This window comes from Pongo pygmaeus, chromosome 21 (genome assembly GCF_028885625.2).
Source record: "Pongo pygmaeus isolate AG05252 chromosome 21, NHGRI_mPonPyg2-v2.0_pri, whole genome shotgun sequence".
Lineage (NCBI taxonomy): Eukaryota > Metazoa > Chordata > Mammalia > Primates > Hominidae > Pongo > Pongo pygmaeus.
The window spans coordinates 49,172,924-49,192,363 of record NC_072394.2 but is presented as its reverse complement, the minus strand read 5'-3'; the positions used below and the strand labels follow the sequence as shown (position 1 = coordinate 49,192,363).

Genomic DNA, 19,440 nt, shown 5'->3' with positions numbered 1-19,440 from the left:
GCAGATGTAGTTTTGTTTTTTTTTAAATTGGCCCACAGTTTCCTTTTAATGAGCCAATCTTTTAAAACTGAGATTTCACATAGAAGCAAAATTTCAAGCTTCTCTTGAAATCAGGAGGGCTGGCATCACGGGACCCACATTCCTGCATCACAACAATCAGAGGAGCTGAGCAGCAGTTGTCCTCGTGGTAGGGGGGGCCCCTGTGTTCCCCACTTCACCACAGTCCCCGCCCCTCCCTATTGCACTCATGACACTGAAGTCCAGTGCCAGCTGTAAGTTACCGTTAAGCTTGGGCACTTTTGTCTCCTGCTAAAATAATAGTTTTCTGTATCCACAGCACTATTGGAAGTGCAAATCAGACTTGAGAAAACGTGACTTTTCTTACACCAGCCCACATTACTCATTAAATTGTCCCCTGCATATGAGTTTGAAATGCCTGACTTTATAGCATTTATTCATTCTTTTAACAAATACCTGTCGAGGCACTGAGGATAGAGGCGAACAAAGACAAAAAAGGCCCTGTTTGCATGATGCTCATGGTCTGCAGGGAGGAGAGAGATAATAAGTGAATGAACAAAAAATAAACTTCAACTAGTGATAAGTGGCTCCACAAGAATGGAGCCAGATAATGTGCAGCAGACCACAATGAGCAGTGTGATCAGAGATGGACTCCCTGGAGGGGAGACCTTTGAAGTGAGGGCTGGACCACAAGGAGCCAGCCAGCCAGAGATAGAAGAGGGGGGTGGGGTCAAGAGGGCCAGGCAGAGGGAACAGCAGGTGCAAAGACCTGGATGGGCGAAAAGGCCTGGCCTGCTTGTTCTGAGAGCCCACCACTTAGCATTTTACAGGCCTCAGTGCTCTAGTCCCTGCCTCCAAGTCCCCTGGGAGATTTTTGCTCTCTGGAAGTTAGTTTTGTTCTTAAGTCCTGGAAGAGTGGGAAGGTGGGGGGATGAGGGGCAGCAGCACTTCTTACTAATTCTCCACCAGATGTCTGGCATACAGCTGGCAAATCTGAATCCATTTGCCCACAGGAAGCTCAGCTGAGGCAGGGCAGGCATTTGGGGTCACTCTGGCTCTGCTCCAGTCCCTCTCCAGCAAGGTAATAAAACACACTCTTGACCCACTTGCTGCCAAAACCCCAAGTGGGCGGAGGATTGACTTCCCAACTCCCGCCATTTCCCTTGGGTCACCTCTCCAGCTGACATGTGCTGTATCTGGAGTCATTCCTTCACAGAGGGCTGAGTCGACATCCTGACAGGAGCATCCAGAGAGAGAGGAGAAAGAGGGAGGGAGAGAAAGGGAGGGGGAGTGAGAGAGGAAGAAGAGAGAGGGAGGAGGAGAGAGAGAAAGGGATGAGGAGGGAGAGAGAGAAAGGGAGGAGAGAGAGGAAGGAAAGAGAAAAGGAGGGGGAGGGAGAGAGAGGAAGGACAGAGGGAGTGGGAGGAAGGAGGGAGGGAGAGGAGAGAAAAAGAAGGGCGGGGAGAGAGAGAGAGAGAGAATACAGCTTTGAAAGCAACCCTTGCAGCCAGAATTTAAACAACAACTTTCCTCCCATTTATGTCAAGTACAGAATGAATACATCGCACAGAAGGACTCACAGGATGTCACCTCCAAAGCAGATGTATTCTAGTGTTCACAACAACTTTTTCCATAATAGCCCCAAACTGGAAATAATCCAAATGTCCACCAGCAGGAAAATGTACAAATAAATTTCCATCTATTCACAGAATGGAATACTACTCAGCAGCAAAAAAGAATAGGCTACTGATAGACACAACTGCATGGAGGAATCTCACAGACATCATGCTGAGCAAAACAGCCAGACACACTTCAAGCTCATTCTTGTTGGTAAAATTAAAATTAAAAAACAGCCAGAGACAGAAGTACATCCTGCATGATTCCATTATATCCCAGAACAGGCAAAAACCAATCTATAGTGATAGAAATCGCAGCACTGTTTTGGAGAGGATGTGGGAATTGACCTGAAAGGGGCATGTAGGAACTTTCCGGGGAGATGTAAATGCCCTATATCTTGATTGGGATGGTGGCTATATGAATATGACTATTTGTCGGAACTTTTATTTTATGTAAATTATAGCTCAATGAGCTATTTTTTTAAAGCCGTGTTTATTTTTCTCTCCAGCTAGTGCTCTAAAATATTTTCAGTGGGGGAAGTTCTTTTCCTATTACTTGGACAAAAACCCCTGCAGACACATGCCTTTTCCTATCACTCTTGAGATGTAATTAAAATCCTCCAATTACTTTAATACACAAACATGGTCTCAATTCAGAAATTAGAATGGTCAGTTCCAGGTGATCATCAAAACGTGGAACTTGATTTGAAGTGAAATCCTTTCCCCTCCCCTTCCTGGGGGCTCTACAGGCTGGAAGCTGGGAGAGAAAGAGGAAAGAGAGATCATTGTCTCCTGAGTTCCCCTTTACGGTTTCACTTCTTCTTCCTTATCTTCTTAAGCAAGGTTTGTGACAGCCACAGTGAAAGAAGCCAGGGGGCAGGAAGAGGCAAGGAGCCTGGCAGGTGCATGACTCCTGCCCCTCAGCTTCCCTTTACAGCAGATACTTCTCTTTTGATTACAGGGTCGGGAGACTAGAGGATCTCCCCCTTCTCAGAACACTTCACAGCCCTTCCCTTGGGTTTTTTCCCCTGGCTGCTCCCCCTCTAGTTCCTGGTTTCCTATATATGGGAACTCCCTCAGGGGTCCTATATCACTTAGAAGCGGACCTCTTAGGCAGGATTTTAAAGAGGACCTGGGCTGAAATTCTCACTTCATAACAACATCTGGTCTTTAGAAATACTTGGGCTTTCCCTCCTCACATCTTTGGAATGTTGGTCCAGCTAGGATTGAGGGATAAAACACAGGGTGCTAAGTTCACTTTGAATTTCAGATGAACAAGGAGTCATTTTTGAACTATAAGTATATCCCAAATAGTGCATGGGATATACTTATGCTAAACAATTATTTGCTGCTATCCATCCTAATACTGATTGGTTATTTGGGAATAGCTTGTCTAGCTCTCCCCATCTTCCCCTTGTGTAATAGCATAATGCTATGAGCAGCTGGCCTTGTGTCTACCCAGCAGGCTGTCCACTACTTTCATCTCTGTGACTCTGGTCAGGTTACTTATTCGCTCTGTGCTTCAGTTGCATTATCTGCTAAATGGAGATAATCATGGAACCTCCTTCATAGGGCTGTTGTGACAATGACAATTAAACTGAGATAATACACAGGTACAGTTTTTTGGGCAGTGTCTGCCACATAGCAAATTCTCAGTAGGTATTGACTGTTATTAGTATTATTATGGTGATAGTGATTATTGTTGCTATTGCATGAAAAGAGGAAGAACTAGAGCCTCCAGATAGGTTATTTTCTGGAGAAAGGAGCCATAACTAAAAGGATAGGGTTCCTGTGAATGAGGAATTGGGAAGGAACAGGATGGTTATTATTAGCATGCCTTGTGGGAGACAGTGAGGCAGAGATAGGGAGTGATGGAGGGGCAGAGATGGCAAGGACAAGCCAGGAAGCTTGAGAGGGGTTCTCTTGGCCTAGGACTGAGAGAGATTTTCAGGCATGCTAGAGAATAGAGAGGATGTAGGTATTTGACAAGAACACCCATGGATTGTGCAGAAATACGTAGTGATAAAGAGAAAACTCTGGTCAGACCACCTATGTTCAAATCCTGACTGCCTCAGCAGCTATGGGCAAGTTACCTGACTTTTCCTCTCTGCCTCCGTTGTCCCATCAGTAAAACACAGCTAATAATATCTGCCTCAAAGGATTGTTGTGAAATAAAATGAGTTCATAAATGCAATTACTTGGAAATTAATTGCTTGCTAATTAATTGCCAGCAATCGTTATACTTTGAGTCCCTTAAATGTTTAGAAGAGAAGAGTTTAAAAATTAGAATTCCTGTTCAGACTATGCAGTTTGTAAGCTGCAACACTACCCTGGGACTGAATTACCTGGGACACAGCGTTATATGCATGACCCAAATCGACATCTTTTTATAATTTCCCCCAAAACAGAGGGGGAAAGTAATAGTACCTTCCTGAATCCAGGTGTGTCGGTGTATGCCTGTCATCCCAGCTACTTGGGAGGCTGAGATGGGAGGTTCACTTGAGCCCAGGAATTCAAGACCAGCCTGGGCAACATAGTGAGACCTTGGTTCAAAAAAAAAAAAAAAAATAGAAAGAAAGAGAGAAAAGAAAGGAAAAGAAAATATTGTTAGGGGCATTACATGAGTTAATACATAGAAGACGCCTGAAACTTAGAGAATACTCAAAAAATGTTGGTGGTTGTGATTGTCATTATACTGTAGTTATTCTTCTGCATAGAGATGTGGAGCTGCATAGAAAAGGAAACTCTCACCAGAGCTCCTCAGAATTGAAATTTTCCAAGTGACTGCATGTCACTGTTCTCAACCATTATATTCCATTTTTTTTTCTTTTAATGCCCTTGTCAGGATCACCCAGGTAACAGGGTTATCCTGTCCTCATAAAATGAATTGGGAAGTGTTCCCTTTTTCTCTGCTCTCTGAAAGAGTTTGTGCAAGATGGTATTATTTATTCCTTCAATGTTTGGTAGAATTACCATTGAAGCCAGAAGCGCTTGGAGCTTTTTTTGTGGGGAGGTTTTTAATGATTGATTCAGTTTCTTCAATAGACACTGAAATATTCAGCTTTTTAATTTCTTTTTCTGATAGTTGAGAAAGGTATGTTTTTATCAGGAAGTTTCTGTGGTTACTTGAAATCATCAAAGTTATTGGTAAAAAGTTGTTCAAACTATCCCTTTTGTATCCCTTTGATATTGTAAGATCTGAGTCATGTCTTTTTAAAATTCTTGTCATCTATTAAGTTCTGACCTTAGAGTGTCCCTAGCAGGGAAGCTATATTGCCTTCTTAAATTTGTAACTTTGGTGCCATTCATGAGTATCAGACACACACACACACACACACACACACACACACCCCCCACACCAATTCCTGTTGAGTTAGAGGAGCAAATTTGCAAGGATCCCCTCCTGCTCCAGAAATCTGCCCTCATATTTTAAAGTACAATAGGCAAATAAATGCTCAAGTGCCTGCTGGAAAAAGGCGAGGCTCTGACCTTAGGAATCTGCAAAAGCTTTTATTCTCTGAGATTTAGTTTAAATAGCTCTTCCTAAGAGAAGTGTTCCCTATCTTTCTTTGTCCTCTAAGTTAAGTTAATTACTTTCCCCTAGGTGTCCCTAGCTTACTGAGAACCACATGTTGGTCCCATTGTAGTTATTTGAGCCGGCATCCACCTGCCTGATCCCTAGACTCTGAGATCCTCAAGGGCAGATGTTCACTTACTCATCTCTACCTCCTGAACTTCCAGCATGGTGGCCAGCAAAGAGTCAGGGTCACAATCTATTTATTCTTTCACTCATTCCACACTCCCTGAAACCAACTCCGTCAATGTGTTGGGGACTGTGCCAAGTGCTGGGGACACAGAAATGAACAAGACAAAAGCAACGGGGTCCCTCTTTTCAGGGAACTTTCTTAGTAGTCGAGGAGACAGAGTTAGTAAATCATTTTGAATGGATGAACCTTTGCAGGTTACAATTTGGCAGCATTTACCACCCTATTTTCCATGGAGCATAAGTTGTGGAGGATTTTAAGAAATATTTCACTCTGTGGTCAAATGTATTTTGGAAACTTTGGGCTAGATAAGGTCAAATAAATATGTATACTACATGATTTGTCAGCTCTTTCAGTGTACCAATTATGAATTTTTAGCAGAGTGGTAGGGAGAACAGTTCCTGAAAAACTTATTTGGTTTTAGAACCATTTCTTGGGAAGATATCATGTGACCTTGGATGTGATGTGCTGGGAAGTTCCACATACAGATTGCTTAAGACCTCCTGGGTTGCCCCTAGCAGCTGACTCAGCTGCCAGTTATTCTGTCCATGCAGAATGTACTCAATGCATTTTTCTGGATTTGGAGCCACAACTTTTTTTTATTCCAGAACCATCTATAAGATGAGAGGACTTCAAAGAGTTCATGAAAAAATGGAATTAAAAGACAAAAATAAAAATACAAAGTTTGTTTCTCAACATAAGCTCCATCAAGTTATAGGCACTTTTGTAATGATGATACCAGCTATTTAATCCATCCTTAAGGAACTAAGAGTCTGGGGAATTTAATCATGTCAATGTCATCTTTTTTTACATTATTAACTGAAGAAAAATGGGTGCCCTTTAAAGATTTTTTAAAGATTAGGAACAAAAAGAAGTCAGAAGAAGCGAAATCAGGACCATAAGACAGATGCCTAATGATTTCCCATTAAAACTCTCACAAAACTGTCCTTGTTTGATGAGAGGAAGGAGCAGGAGCATTGCTGTGGTGAAGGACTCTCTGGGGAAGCTTTTCCTAGCATTTTTCTGCTAAAGCTTTGGCTAACCCTAATAAAACTCTCATAATGAGCAGATGTTATTGTTCTTTGGCCCTCCAGAAAGTCAACAACGAAAATGCCTTGAGCATCCCCCCAAAAATGTTGCCATGACCTTTGCTCTTGATCAGTTCGCTTTTGCTTTGACCGGACCACTTCCAACTCTTGATGGCCATTGCCTTGATTGTGCTTTGTCTTCAGGATTGTACTGGCAAAGCCATGTTTCATCTCCTGTTACAATTCTTAGAAGAAATACTTCAGGATCTTGATCCTATTTGTTTAAAATTTCCATTGACAGTTCTACTCTTGTCTACAGCTGATCTCGGTGCAGCGGTCTTGGTACCCATCAAGTGGAAAGTTTGCCCAGCTTTAACTTTCCAGTCAGAATTGTGTATGCTGAACCAGTTGAGATGCCTGTGGTGTTGGCTATTGTTTCTGCTGTTAATTGTTGATCCCTTTCAATGAGGGCATGAACAAGATTAATTTTTTTTCCTTGCAGATCCACGTGGATGCTCTGCCACTGCAGGCCTCATCTTCAACATAGTCTCATCCCTTCTAAAACAAATTATCCATTTGTAAACTAGAATTTCTTTGGGGCATTGTCCCCATAAACTGTTCATAAAGTGTCAATTATTTCATTATTCTTCCATCCAAACTTCGCCATCAATTTGATATTTGTTTTTGCTTCAATTTTAGCAGAATTCATGTTGCTCTGATAGGGGGTGTTTTCGAACTATCCTTTTTAGTGCCTCAAACTAGATTCTGTTCAGACATGTGATAATAAGTTAGTATGAGTTTATTTTGGTGCAAAAATTTGAAATCCATGCATAGTTTTTAAATAATACATATTTTTTCACGAGCTTTTTGAAGATCCCTTGTCTTAACTTCTCTGTGCCTCAATTTTCTCATTTGCTAAATGTAAATGAAAATAATACTAATGTTCCTTTCCTAAGGTTGTTTAATGAACAAATAGATATAACATACTTACAACAGTCCCAGGCACATAGTAACATTCAATAAATGTTAGCTCTTATTTTTTCCGTCACTGTGTGACAGAGATATTCTGAATTTTGCAATAGCAAGGATGAAAGCACACACATTAAGTTTTATTAAAATGTCAGATATTATTTATTGTAAGAAGGATGGAGAAGGTGAGTGTTTTAGTCAGGAGTCTGAGTTGCAAATGACAGAAACTTGAATCACAGAGACATTAAGTCACCTATCCAAGGTCACAAAAGTCATGGTGTAGTCAAGCTATAGTTCAAATCCAGGAAGTCTTGCAACAAGCCCATGTTCTTAACCGCTGTGCTGTTCTGCTCTTCTGTGAACTGAGTGCTATGAGAGCATAGATATTGGAACTGACCAGGACTTTAGGGTGGGGGTCACAGGATAAAAATGGCCTTTACAAGATGAGTCAAAATTCACTAGATGAAGAAGCAGAAGAATGTTCCTGGCAAAAGGAAAAGCATGTGCAAAGGCCCAGAGAATGACAAGCAGTGTAGACTGCGAGAGAACTGTGTCCAAGAGAACAGAGAAAGTGGGGAATGTGGGAAGCCTGTACTGGGACACACTGATAAGCTTTGAATGCCATGACTGTGAGTCTGGGGGCCATGGGGAGCCAAAGGAGGTGTTTGAGCAGGGGAGTGACATAATCTGAAGTGCATTTTAGAAGTATTCCTTTGACTGCTTGTGTGGAGGATTCATGAAGACAAGTGCAAAGGTTGAGAAATAGTCTTAGTGAAAGCTGTTGAAGTTTGACCTTAGTCAAGGGCAGTGCAGATGGAGGGGAGAGACCTAAACACTCAGGCTCTAATGACAGAGCTTGGACTGTCTTGTATCAGATCATGCCTGGGACCTCTCTCAACTGGGTTTGGCTCAGATAACCCCAAATCCAGCTGGAGGACATGAACCTTTTTTTGACTTAAATACAAAAGAGGCTTCTAGCATAGGCAAGAAGGCAGTCCCTCTCCTTCTCTGTGCCAAACACCTCTCAAATCCTAGCTCAGAAAGATATCACCCTCTCTGAGAAGCCTTCTGTCTTAGATTGGGTCTTCAGAAGGACCCTGAGACAACAATTTGACTTCAAGGAATTTGGGGGCAGTGGAGAAGGGAAACAGTGAAGAGCATGGAAGAAATACAAGTGTGTCAATGAAGAGGTAACTACCAGCAGCAGGGACTCAGCCTTACTGGGGACTTCTGGGAAATGGTATTCAACATGCCTCAGTTATCCCACTGAAAGGCAACTGAAGTTCGTGGCTAGGAGCTACTCCTGGAGTGTTATTTCTTGGCAGTCTTGGCCAAGTGTGCTTCTAAAGTCAGAGAAATCTGAAGACGTCACTGGTGTGAACAGGAATGGTGGGCACTGAAGGGAGAGACGGAGGACTGTCTTAGTCCATTTGGGCTACTATAACAAAATACCTTAGACTGGGTGATATTTAAACAATAGAAATATGTTGCTTACAGTTCTGGGGGCTGTGAAGTTCAAGATCAAGGCACTGGCAGATTCGGTGCCTGGTGGGGCCTTGCTCTTTGCTTTAAAGACAGTGCCTTATTGCTGTGTCCTCACATGGCAGAAGGAAGGCTCTTACGCCCCTTTTGTGAGGAAACGAATCCTATTAGTGAGGGCAGAGCCCTTATGACCTAATGATCTCCCAAAGTCCCTGCCTCTTATTACCACTACAATGGGGATGAGGATTCCATGTATGAATCTGGGGGGACAGAAACACTGAGACCATAGCAAGGAGGTGCTGAGGTGTCTGCCCTTCTCAGACCCCACTGGCTGACACAGCTCCCTTTCACCTTTGCTCCATAGCTCACTGTCTTAAACTCTGTTTTAGCCCTTGTCTCTCTGGGAGGTGAATGATTTGTCTTCATGTCTGTCTCCTTGAGCAGTGGAAGCAGATGAACCAGGGATGGGCTAGGTGCCAAACCTTGAATGCCAAGTAGAGGGGTGGACTACAGTCTAGGAATCTAGGACCAGGGATGAGCTAGGCACCAAACCTTGAACGCCAAGTAGAGGGATGGACTGCAGTCTAGGAATCTAGGATCAGGGATGGGCTGGGCACCAAACCTTGAACGCCAAGTAGAGTGGTAGACTACAGTCTAGGGGTCTAGGTGTCTCATAATAGACCTAAGATGAAAGTGAAACATCTTATAGTCATATCATTTTCAAAACGCAAAGATGAGGATTGTCTGAAGGGGTCCAAGAGTTCATTTATGGTATGTCTGGACTTCTGTGGGAATTTGAGACTATAATCTCCACCGAGGACTCATATTTACAAATTGGGATACCTGTTGGTCTGGCGAGTGGTACACAGAACAGGATACATGGGGCATTCCTTCTTGGGTCAGCAGGAAGATTTGATAGAAAGTAATTGTATATTTTTAAAAAGCATGAATTCATTGTGGAGCAGGATACCAAGCATGGGTGGCAGAAAGTCAATTTTGCAGCAGACTGTGATGCAGATTTCCTGGCCCGGGGGGTGATACATGGATGTTCTTCTGCCGGAGGCCCACAGTGGTGTGCTGCAGCCAGCTTATGCTGGCTTGGGAAATGTGATTGTCAAATTTTTAGGAATTCTAATAGCCAGTTATTAAATACAGACCTTAATACATACACACACACACACACACACACACACACACACACAAGTTTTTCAGAGAGCCAATTGTTCAACATTTACCAACACACATCCATTGTTTGAGGGATGTTTGGCAGAAAGAGCCTGGGAAGGTGATTTGGGTTTGAGAAGCACTGTAGTTTTTTTTTGTTGTTTGGTTTTTAGAGACCAGGTTTCACTATGCTGCCCAGGCTGGACTTGAACTCCTGGCCTCAAGCAATCATCTTTCCTAAGCCTCCCAAGTACCTGGGACTACAGGCACCTGACTAAGAACTGTTTATTGATTGGTGTGGCCAGATTTGCTTGTTAAAAATTTAGAGACTATGTCTTAGTCATTTTGCTTGTACCAGCTTCCAGCCCAGGACATAGCATGTGGTCAGGAATAAAGTTTGCTAAATGGATGGATGAACGAATGATAGCTTGGATCAAGCTTTTTCTCTAAGTTGTAGAAGCATGTATTCATGATTCAACAGATATTTTGAGTGCCTGCAATGTGCCAGGAACTGTTCTTGGCACTGGGAACACAATCTCTGCCCTCCTAGAGCTTGCATTCTAATAGAGGAGAAAACATATAAAGATATAAAATCTGCTTTCGGGTGGTAACTGGTTACATAAAAGAACATCAAGCTGGATAAGGGGCTGGAGACAGGGTTTCATGCTGCTTTTGTACTGGGAGCCAAGACTCAAGAGGAGAGGTGGCTCCATTTCTCCAAAGTTGTGTGTCTTCAGGAGGGCCCCTTTGGCTCTCTGAGCTGTGGAAACCGATTGTTCCCAGCTGATATTCAGGTTCCCAGCCTAAGAAGGCTGAGGTGGCCTTGGCCAAGTCTGAAGCCTTGGGTACACTGGCTCCCCAGGCGGTTACTAAAGCTCTGTAGGCAGAATGTTGGGATTCCAGGAGCTTCTCTAAACAGGGTGCTGTTTATTGTGCCACTGCTTCCTCACATCCTTGTTTGCTGTGCTGTATACCTGGGACGGGCCTGCCCTCTATCTCTGTGGAATTCTAGGATGATGCCCTTTGGCTCCAAGCACACATTGAGGCTTTTCCAACAAAAGGATCTCAGCTTCTTGTTGGGGGAGCTTTGGGGTTCTGGAAACAGCTCTGACATCCACCTGCTGACTCACTCTTCCCCTCTCTGGTCACAGTCTCCGCATCTGTAGAGCCAGGGAAATGATAGGGACTTGGTGATGATCTGATGATCTGCCATTGAATCCCCAAATCGGGGAGGTTTAGGGGCTGCCAGGATAGGTGGAAGGGAGGGAGAGAACAGAGAAGCCCATTGACAGCTGTTTATCTCACTTCTCCAGAAGAGTGCCTTTTTTTCTGATTTTTACATTCAAAGTTTGTCTGTTTTATATATTGAGATTCAACATACAATTTTGCTTGAACAAAGGGCTGGGGGTTATAAGTATTTATGGACTCTGCTCTTGTGATTCTTAAAGATATCTTACCTCTGAGATGCAGGATCTGCCTGATTTGAGAAACTGAAAAGATGATGACAAATCAAAACTTAGAGAATTTTTCGTTGTGGAGTTTGATTATGTATTATTCTTTTTGCTTTCAACCTTTAGTGTGTGTGTTCAATAACCTGGGTTCTTGGGATATTCATTCCAAGTTGAGTTAATTTGTTTTACAGTTGTTCTTCTCTGGCCCCCAGGAAATAAATTTTAGGTATCCTGAAGGATAACTTTGTATTAACTGTGGCAGCTTATTTAATTTTTTCTCTAAAACAATGTATCTTAAGTCAATAGGAAAATAGGATGTGCTGTACAGAAATTCTCCCAGCGGGAAACTTTTTGCACATCTATAAATTTCATGAGTGAATGTGAGCACTGATAGAAAAGCTAAGGGACTTGGGAATCTAGACATTTTCCAATGTAGGGTGTGTTAAGCAGAGTCTCAGGATGTGTTTTTCAAGGTATGGAAACTGGTGACAGTGTGTTTCCCCCATCTCAGTAAATGACAACCCCACCTTCCCACTGCTGAGACCAACAACTTGGAATTGCCCTTGGTTTCTCTCTTTGCCTCACATATCACAACAGATCTATCAGCCAAGCTGTCAGACGTGATCTCGGAAATAGATCGAGAATTCAACTACTTGTCACTACCTACAACTGCCGGCAATGGGCCCTAGTGGCCGGTGTCTTTTGCCTGGATTGTTGTCACAGCTGTCTGATGGGTCTCCGTGGTCCCTCCCTGGCCTCCCTGTAAGATGGATTAACTAATCATAGCATCCCCCACGTAACCTGATACCTGTCCTGTTTTGCTGAAGATATGTTCCACGAGGGTGGCTCTTAGGATGGTGCTCTGTTTGATGTCCTATGGACATGGAATAAAGTTAACAAAACTTACTATAAGTAGGAAGTAAGAGCCATAAGATGGCTCCAGACAAGACCAAATCCAAGAAAAAGTTCATGTTTCCTAGAATATGCAAGATCGTTGCCTTGAAAGGACATAAGAAAGCAAGGGCAGGGCAGGAATAGTTTCATTCCAACAGTGATCATGTGAATAATAGGACATTAAGTATTATGAATCCTGTGGGACACGGATGTATCAGATGTGAAGTCATTGTCATTATCACTCTCATTATGAGAACAGGTGTGTAGTTTGACAGGTTTTGACAAATGTGCACACCAATGTAGCTACCACTCCAATCTAGGTATAGAACATTGCCATCAGCCCAAAAGTTTCCTCTGTGCTCCTCTGCAACCCCTACCTATGCCCCCACAACATAGACCTTCCACCCTAGCCCTGGCAATCACTGATTAGACTTAAATTACTTTGTCTGCCTTTCATTGGTTCTAATATTTACCTGAGAACAGCAGCAGGGCACTTGTATGAAGGTCTGGCTATGGAGGTAGATTGCCTTGCTCTACCCTGGTCTGCACAGCCATTACCTTGCTAACAACCTCCTTGCACCTCTGTTTCCTAATCCATCAAATGAGGATAATAATCATACCTACGTCACTAGGATTTTGTTAGGAATAAATAGCACCTGGTACTTAATAGCCCAACAGATGTCAGCTATTGTTATTGTTTATGGAGTATGCATTATGTGTTGGGCATTGTGCTAAGTACCGTGTAAGGATGTGGCACTTGCTCCCTGTCCCCCCTCCATACCCCAACTGGTGCTCACCATTTCTGCACACACCAGTAGCTTCTTACTGCCTCTGAGATGGTCTGCGGGAGCGTATCCCCTGGCTGCAGGAGCATGCTCAGTCTGCACATAAGGATGCCGGAAGTGCTGAAAGTTAATGCTCCCAGTATCAGCCCTCAACCAATGATGGCCAGGAGTTGGCAGATAAATGCTCCAACTTCCTTGCCTCCAGTTGAGACAACCCTAAGGTATGATTTGCCCTGTCCCCCAGGGTTCCCCTTCATAATTGAGCTTCAGGTGTCCATAGTGGTAACCTTCTCATGGGACATACACTGAAGCATGGTCTGCCCTGTCCCCATCAGAATTGAGATCCAGGTGTCCAAAGTGGTAACCTTCTCATGGGACACTCTCTGGATTGGCTTCCTTCTGTTTCACTTCCCCACTGTCCTTCCAGATCCTCTATCAAGTAAACTATTTTCATTCTCATCTTTATCTCTAAGACAACAATGTATTTCATTTCATTCTCAAACAGTCCTATGAGGTGAACCAGAATAGCTTCCTCATTTTATAACTGAGCAAAATGAGGTTTAGAAAGGTGACGCCACCTGCTTTAAGTCAACGCCTTAGGCACACACCTGCTCCACTGCTGCCCTGAGAACAAGCCAGGGCAGGCCTGCTGCAGGACTCCTTCCCCCTCTGCCCCCAGCCCGGGCCTCCTTCCCCCTCTGCCCTGAGCCCTGGGCCTCCTTCCCCTTCTGCCCCGAGCCCCGCTGACCCTCTGAGCATGCATCTCCTCCTGCAGGAAGGCCGCTGCTTGTTTGTCATCCTGCTCATGGCGGTGTACTGGTGCACGGAGGCCCTGCCGCTCTCAGTGACGGCGCTGCTGCCCATCGTCCTCTTCCCCTTCATGGGCATCTTGCCCTCCAACAAGGTCTGCCCCCAGTACTTCCTCGACACCAACTTCCTCTTCCTCAGTGGCCTGATCATGGCCAGCGCCATTGAGGAGTGGAACCTGCACCGGCGAATCGCCCTCAAGATTCTGATGCTTGTTGGAGTCCAGCCGGCCAGGTAAGAACAGGTAATGGTTCCAGCCCTACAGCGGAGAGGCAGAGGGACCACACCTCTGGAGCCTATACCTGCTCTTCTTGGTTTACTTGTCCAGGCCAAGAAACTCATCGGTTCCCACCATTTATTTATTTATTTATTTATTTTTTTTTTTATATTTATTTCTCAACTATTTAGCAAGCACCCGCTGCATGTTAGACACAGCACTAGGCCCATCATGGGCAGCTGTTCTCAAAGGTGCAGAAGAATCACCTGGGAACATGAGATGCTGACCCCCAGGCCCCACCCCCAGAGATTCCAGTCCCATAGTTTTGGAGGGGGCCACACTGACAGTTTGACCCCGACTGCTCAGGGCTGAATCCCAGATGACCTGCTCTGTCTGCCTGTGAAATAGTGATGTAGTGGCACCCACCTCATAGAGTTTAGTGAGGATTAGATGCGTGAATGCAGGTAAATCCCCTAGACCTGAGCAGGCAATGCTGGCTGTTAGCATTCTTGTTTGCTATTTACCTGCCTAGGTGATGAAGATCAGGTGGGAGTTGAAGGTGGGAGGATGCAGAGGATGTGGGAAGATGGGCTTGAAGGGAAAGAGAGGCAGGGTCACAATCCTAGAGAGCCTCAGGCCCTCTGGCTAGGATTTGGACTTTTATTCTTAGAGGATTGGGTGGCCTTTAAAATAGGGGTGTTATTTTCATCTTATTTTTTGTCTATAAACCCCTTTGGCAATTTGGTGAATCTTAAGGATCTTCCCAGAATAATGTTTTTAAATGCATAAAGCACAACAGAGTTTGAAACAACAACTACAGCAAAATGCAATTGTCTAATTTTTTTTTTTTGAACACAGACACCTGTGCCCTGGTACAGGTAGGTACGGTTTTATTAACACAGCAAATGGCAAGACCGAGTGATAGGCCTAATCACACCCATAATGTTGAGCAGTTTTGAGTGTCGATGATATTTCAAGATGTCTGCAGTGATTCTAATGTCATATAAAAATATCAGGGATCTTGCCGGGCGCAGTGGCTCATGCCTGTAATCCCGCACTTTGGGAGGCTGAGGCAGGTGGATCGCTTGAGGCCAGGAGTTCAAGACCAGCCTGGCTAACATGGTAAAACCCCTGTCTCTACCAAAAATACAAAAAATTCGCTGGGCGTGGTGGTGCATGCCTGTGATCCCAGCTACTCAGAAAGCTGAGGTGGGCGGATCGCTTGACCCCAGGAGGCGGATGTTGCAGTGAGCCAAGATCACGCCACTCACTGTACTCCAACCTCGTAACAGTGAGACCCTGTCTCAAAAAAAAAAAAAAAAAAAAAAAAGAAAAGAAAAGAGAGAGAGAAAGAAGGAAAAGAAAAGACAGAAAAAAGAGAGAGAAAGAAAGAAAGAGAAAATGTCAGGGATTTTTTTTGGGTGACAGAGCCTCAGGCACTGCTCATACACCTGAACTTTGTTGCCTGTTTATCACTGAAGGAAATGCTTAATTTGATTAGATGTTAGCAAAATGAAGATACACATTTTCTCCCAATCCAGTTCTGAATTATATCCATACACTTATAGTTATAAATCTGTGCTTTAAAGGGTTCTAAGCTGAGGAATGACGTGGCCAGATTTGCATTTTATTTCAAATATATCTCATTTCCTTCAGATTTGCATTTTTTAAAGATTCCTCTTAGCTGCCTTGTAGAGATCAGACAGGAGGGTACGGGCATGAAAAGCTGATACATCCCAGTTAGAAGGCCATTTAGAATGTCCCGACAAGAGACAGTAGCAGCTTGGACTAGGAGGTGGCAGTGGAGATGAACAGATTGGATAGATTTGAGAGTAATTTGGGTGATAAAATTGACACAGGGGAGGGCGTAGGAAAAGAAGGTTCTGGATGACTCCTAGGTTTCTAGCATCATCTCTGTGCCAACCGCTCTGCTAGGCTCTGTAGCTGTGCCTCTTCCTGGAGGAGCTGCCAGTCCTGTGGGACAGACTCCATCTATGGAACTGATTCCAATGCCAAGTGGACTTTGATCTCCAAGGGGCACATCATGGTGTGAGAGCCCACATGAGAGGTAGGGAGATAGGGGGAAACTTCCTGGAGGAGGTCACATTTGAGCTTGACTTTGAATAATGAGTAGGGCTGCTCTTAAACATATTCTAAAGTTACAATAATTAAAACAGTAAGATACAAGTCTAGAAACAGATTTTTGAAACAGAATAAATCTAAAGGAAACCCAAATCCAAAGGAAGGACTATCCAATAAATGGTGAGAGTTGGGATAATTGGTTTCTTCTATTAAAAAATTTACATCTTACTTTGTACTATGCATCTAAGTAAATTCCAGGTGGATTCAGAGTTCAATATAAAGAGAAAAAATCCTGATACTTAGATTCTGTTGGTGGGAATGGACCAAGCAAAGGCAGGTAGGCAGGGGAGCAAAGGCGTTGGGTGCGGGTGAGAAGTTCAGCAGAGTCTCAGCAGGGGGTAGCTGGTAAGAGGAGGGGAAAAGGGGGAGGAAGCTGAGAAGGCCATGAGGGAAAGATAGTGGAGTGTCTTGGTGCCCCAGCAACTTTATTCTGAAATGGGTATCATTGAGGATTTGGGGGCAAGAAAGAGAAAACGTCAGGCTTGGGATGTCTTTATAACCTGGGTACCTGTGGACAGTTCACTTAAACAAATTGAACCACAGTTTTCTTAGATCTAAAATAAACCTGGTGAGTGGATTTGGTTTCTGCTTTGAGTCTCAAGTTTCCATCTGTAAAATGGATGGATTGTATTCCTCAGGGATGGCAAACTGGGACCAGAGGATCTCCTGGGCCCTGGGCTCTCGATTTGCCTCTAATGCCATCTGCTCTGCAGGCTCATCCTGGGGATGATGGTGACCACCTCGTTCTTGTCCATGTGGCTGAGCAACACCGCCTCCACCGCCATGATGCTTCCCATTGCCAACGCCATCCTGAAAAGTCTCTTTGGCCAGAAGGAGGTTCGAAAGGACCCCAGCCAGGAGAGTGAAGAGAACACAGGTGAGGCTGTGCTAAGGGATTGGGGCCAAATCCACCAGGATTTGGAAGTGGGAATGGGATGTCCAAAGGATGTTAGGGAAGACCAAGGGCATGCACACTTATTGAGCACCTACTATGTGTCAGGTGTTTTAATTATGACAATGACTGATAATTAGATAAGAAATCATGGTACCTTGGTTGTTTAAAATTTGCATTTATTAAGCACATACTGTATACTGAGCAGTGAGTTGAACTCTTTACATACATTATCTTCCTTAACTCTCAAAACAGCTCTATGAAGTAAGTACTATAATTAAACCTTGTTTTACAGCATTCAAAGAGATGCTCAGCATCACCGGTACTCAGAGAAATGCAAATTGAAACAATAACATTTTAATCAATGAGACAGGCAGAAATAAAGCTGGGGAATCCCCATGTCGACAGGACTAGAGGCCACAGGAACTTTCGTGCACTGCTAGAAAGAGTGTGGACTGGGTCAGAGTTTCTTAAGGATCTTGTGCAAGGATTTAATCACATTAAATGTGTTTATACTCTGTAACCCAGCAGTTTTGCTCCCAGACACCAAAGGAATTCTCCCATAGGTCCAGGAGGGAACACACATAGTGATATTCACTGTAGTGCTCTCTGTGGTGTGGGGAGTTGGTGGCCACGTGGGCTTTATCGCTAGTACAGGCAAAGGCAAATATGGTGGGTACATGCCATTGAGCATTATGCTCCTTTTAAAAGAGAGAAGAATTAGTGAACCGCATACTTCTATAAATGGATCTCATAGAGCAGTTATGATTGGGGGTAAAAACCAGAATGAGATCTAGAATACAACCTCAATATGTAAGCTGAAAATACACATGAATGACAAAACATTTTGTAAGAAATGTATGATGAAAAGCTACACGTTAAACATATCAGAATGGTTGCTATGGAAAGGGTGAGAGTGGGAAACGCAGAGAGAAAGGACTAAAAAGACCCAATCAATTATAGAAAAGAGAGGCTTTGTGCAGTAAATAGTGATAACGTATTATGAACAGAGGGATTTGATTCCCTCAATCCTCTGAAATTATGTTCTTAATAAAACAAAACATACACAGCCATTGTATTTTTAGGTGACTACATACAGTCTCCAAGAGGGAAATGATTTTCCCAAATCACATAGTGAAGTTAAAGAAGTCCAGGATCAATTCAGAGGCACAATGACGTCATGACTTTTCACTGGCAACTCTGGTTTCCCTGGTCTTATGGTTGCAAAGTGGCTGCCACATCATGTCACTTTAAAATGTCTTACTTTTAATTTACATAACTGTATTTTAAAAGGAAGATTTGAATTGATACATATGTGGGCAGAAATGGCTAGTTTAACCCCGGCATCGATTCTTCCTTTGTTCTTTTAGGAATAGAACCCAATACTTTCCTCTCTGAGGAAAGGCTGAAACTTCAAGCTCCCCTTGTGATAAGACTTGGTCAGATGACTGAGTCTGGTCAATGGAATATGAGTGGAAATGATGTGTGCAACTTCCGGGTTCTGTCCTTCCTGCCGGGTGGAATGTGAATATGATGGCACCTGGGACCCAAAGACAGGAGCCACATCTTGAGAGATAGATGGCAGATCTGCCCCTGTGGCTTTGGATCATTTACCTCAGTGAACACAACAAGCATTATCCATGAAACCATAGGTTTTGTGTGCTAGTTCTAGTTTTTAAAATATGAATTAAGTTAAATATGTATCTGTTAAAACTTAAATGTTAATCCATGTACCATCTAAGTTAATCTCACTGACAGTCACATGAGTATTTCCCTGTCATACACTAAGGGAGTCCTGCTTATTTTATTTTCCCGGCAGCCCTGAACACTAGAAATGATTATATGTACTTTACAGATGAAGTTTGGAGAGGTGAGATGATGTGTTGAGGATCATAGCATTGGCAAAGTGGCAGAGTCAGCTCTACGCAAGGGCAGAGTCTTCCATGAGGAAGGGAAGAGAAGCTTTATAGCATGGATTAACAAACTTTGTCTATAAATGACCAAATAGTAAATACTGCAGGCTTTGTGGGCCACTCTGTTGCAACTACTCAACGCTGCCCTTGCAGTGAGAAAGCAGCCACAGATAAAACAAACGAGCAGGCATGGCAGTGTGCCAAAAAAATTGTATTTATGGGTGCTGAAATTAAAATTTCATATAATTTTCGTATCAGAAAATATTCTTCTATAGATGTTTTTCAACCATTTCAAAAT

At 43.5% G+C, this 19,440-nt stretch overlaps 1 protein-coding gene across 1 annotated transcript in view; it reads left to right on the top strand.

The window, feature by feature from the left end:
• SLC13A3 (solute carrier family 13 member 3) overlaps positions 1 to 19,440 on the top strand; it is a 93,568-nt gene that overhangs the window by 23,889 nt on the left and 50,239 nt on the right. The window contains exons 2-3 of the mRNA XM_054467549.1: positions 13,947 to 14,212; positions 17,051 to 17,214. Coding sequence (XP_054323524.1) covers positions 13,947 to 14,212; positions 17,051 to 17,214 — 430 coding nt within the window. The remainder of the gene's footprint in view (positions 1 to 13,946; positions 14,213 to 17,050; positions 17,215 to 19,440) is intronic.